This window comes from Monopterus albus, unplaced genomic scaffold (assembly GCF_001952655.1).
Source record: "Monopterus albus unplaced genomic scaffold, M_albus_1.0 scaffold2362.1, whole genome shotgun sequence".
Classification (NCBI taxonomy): Eukaryota; Metazoa; Chordata; class Actinopteri; order Synbranchiformes; family Synbranchidae; genus Monopterus; species Monopterus albus.
The window spans coordinates 1-1,982 of NW_018130236.1; the positions used below are offsets into that span (position 1 = coordinate 1).

Genomic DNA, 1,982 nt, shown 5'->3' on the forward strand with positions numbered 1-1,982 from the left:
ATTTCATTAAAAACAGAACATCATTATTTATAAACTGATGCCAGCCAGCAATTTGTTGAGTACATTCTGTGCTGCAGCACATAGACAGTAGGCTATACTAACCTATACCAGTGACCACCTTGCAAAGAAAAATCTTCAGTGTTTTACCTGCATGGAAATGCGGCCGCACCGCTGGAGCTCATTGCCTGAGGTTAGGGCGATGGTAGTGGCGATGGCAGGAGGAGGGCTGGTTTTCAGGCTGTTGCATGTGCAAATGAGTTGCGACAGGGCTTGCAGGGTGTCAATCCGCAGCTTAATGAACTCGCACTGGAATGTAAGGGGGCTCAGAGGGGTGCTGGCAGCCTAAAGGGAAGGGATTAATCAGATGAATGTGGATACACACCACAGTTAAATAGCTATATAGGTCTTCTGAGTTTACCTAACAAGATACAGTCAGGCATTAAGTGAGTTAATCCATTAACAATCTGAGATGCTGTGAAATCAACTTTAACAAAAGGACTCCGGCCTGACTTTCAGCAGCTTTAAGCACCCTGCCACTGGTGAAAGCAGTGCACCATTAATGATTTTTACAAGCAGATGCATGGCAGTTAACTGACTGTGAGGGAGGCGATGCCCTTTTGGTAGGAGCGCAGGGCCTCAGCAATGGCGCTCATGGCTCCACTGTAGTTTCCATCTTCCACATGATTGAGGCACTGCTCAGCCTGGGAAAACTCCTTCAGGCTGTTTAGCCAGAAGTAGAAGTGTTCTGATGCCACACGAGTCCGCAGGCTCTGGTAAAGTTCACTGGAGAACTCGTGACATCCCTGCAAATGAATGACAAGAATTTTATGAGTTTCAGGTGTTTCACTGTGACAAATTTTGATTCAAACTAATAGATGCTTGTGTCCAGGTGAACCTTTACCGGTTCTAACAGACTTGAAAGCACAGTCCTGTTAGAGCATAGACCTATATTTTCATGTTAGCGGCTCCAACAAAGGAGTAACAATTAAGACTGTCCAGGCCTAAACACACCAGACAACTTCATACTGGCACACACCCATCAACAGGCTGTCAAAAGATGCCTACCAAGTGAGAATGTATCTTATAACTTCTATCCCTCATTATCTGACAGTATAGCTGCCATTAGACCGCCTGTTGCAACAAAACCCTATTAAAGTAAACAAGCAGATATTGTGAAGTATTAGATATATGCAAGCAGAAAATATTACCATGCGTGAAGCTTGTCGTGCGATGCGGTACACCGTCCAACCATTAGCAACATTCTCCAGCTGTTGTTTGATGACGGTCTTCACCTCAGCTGACAGAGATGCCTGGCTGGCGACAAAAATCACTGTTGCCAAGGAAACCTATAGCAATCATGGGAGGAGAGATGAGTCAGCGGTTAAGGTAATATGTAGGCTACAAAATCAAATAAGCTGAAAACAAGCTTGTATGTGCACATTGATTTTCCATGATTTGACTCATTTACGATCTCTCACCAGAAGCTCTTGCTGCTTGTCAGTGGAGGAGTGACTGGCCACTCTGTAGAGTTCCACCAGATCTCCCAGCATACCATCACCCAGCACTGGGAGGTGGGTGGTGATGGCTGCTAGAGCGTGGCACATGAGAACGCGCGAGGAGTCGCAGGATAAGTGGAGCTGGCCGAGCAGGAACTCCACAGCTGATTGGCTGAGATGGGGTCGACTTTTCATCAGCTTAACCAGTGAGGTGAGGGCTGTCTAGGGTTGGAGAAAAAAAGGAAGTACAAACAACAACAACAAAAAACTAAGTCTTACTGTTTTATTTATGTCACAATACAGACTGGGATTGCACACCGAAGTTAATCAATCATCATCATCACATGTTGCCAGGAGGTGGATGGCAGGTGAGTTCAATGTTTTAGGGAAGGAACTATTAAAGTTCTAAGGATTAAACTTTAGAGTCACATTTGGGCAGTAGATATCAATGACTGATTCCTGTTTATAGAATTTGCATCAAAAAAA

The 1,982-nt window shown here is 44.8% G+C and overlaps 1 protein-coding gene across 1 annotated transcript; it reads right to left on the reverse strand.

Moving 5' to 3' along the window:
• Window positions 1–130: 130 nt before the first annotated feature.
• On the reverse strand, window positions 131–1,716 carry LOC109953975 (integrator complex subunit 7-like). The gene is made up of 4 exons (XM_020589411.1): window positions 1,479–1,716; window positions 1,209–1,346; window positions 597–803; window positions 131–342 (listed from the first exon to the last, which is right to left on the reverse strand). Exons 1-4 carry the CDS (start codon window positions 1,689–1,691, stop codon window positions 136–138), a joined length of 765 nt encoding a protein of 254 aa, XP_020445067.1. The 5' UTR covers window positions 1,692–1,716; the 3' UTR covers window positions 131–135.
• Between the last annotated feature and the right edge of the window lie 266 nt (window positions 1,717–1,982).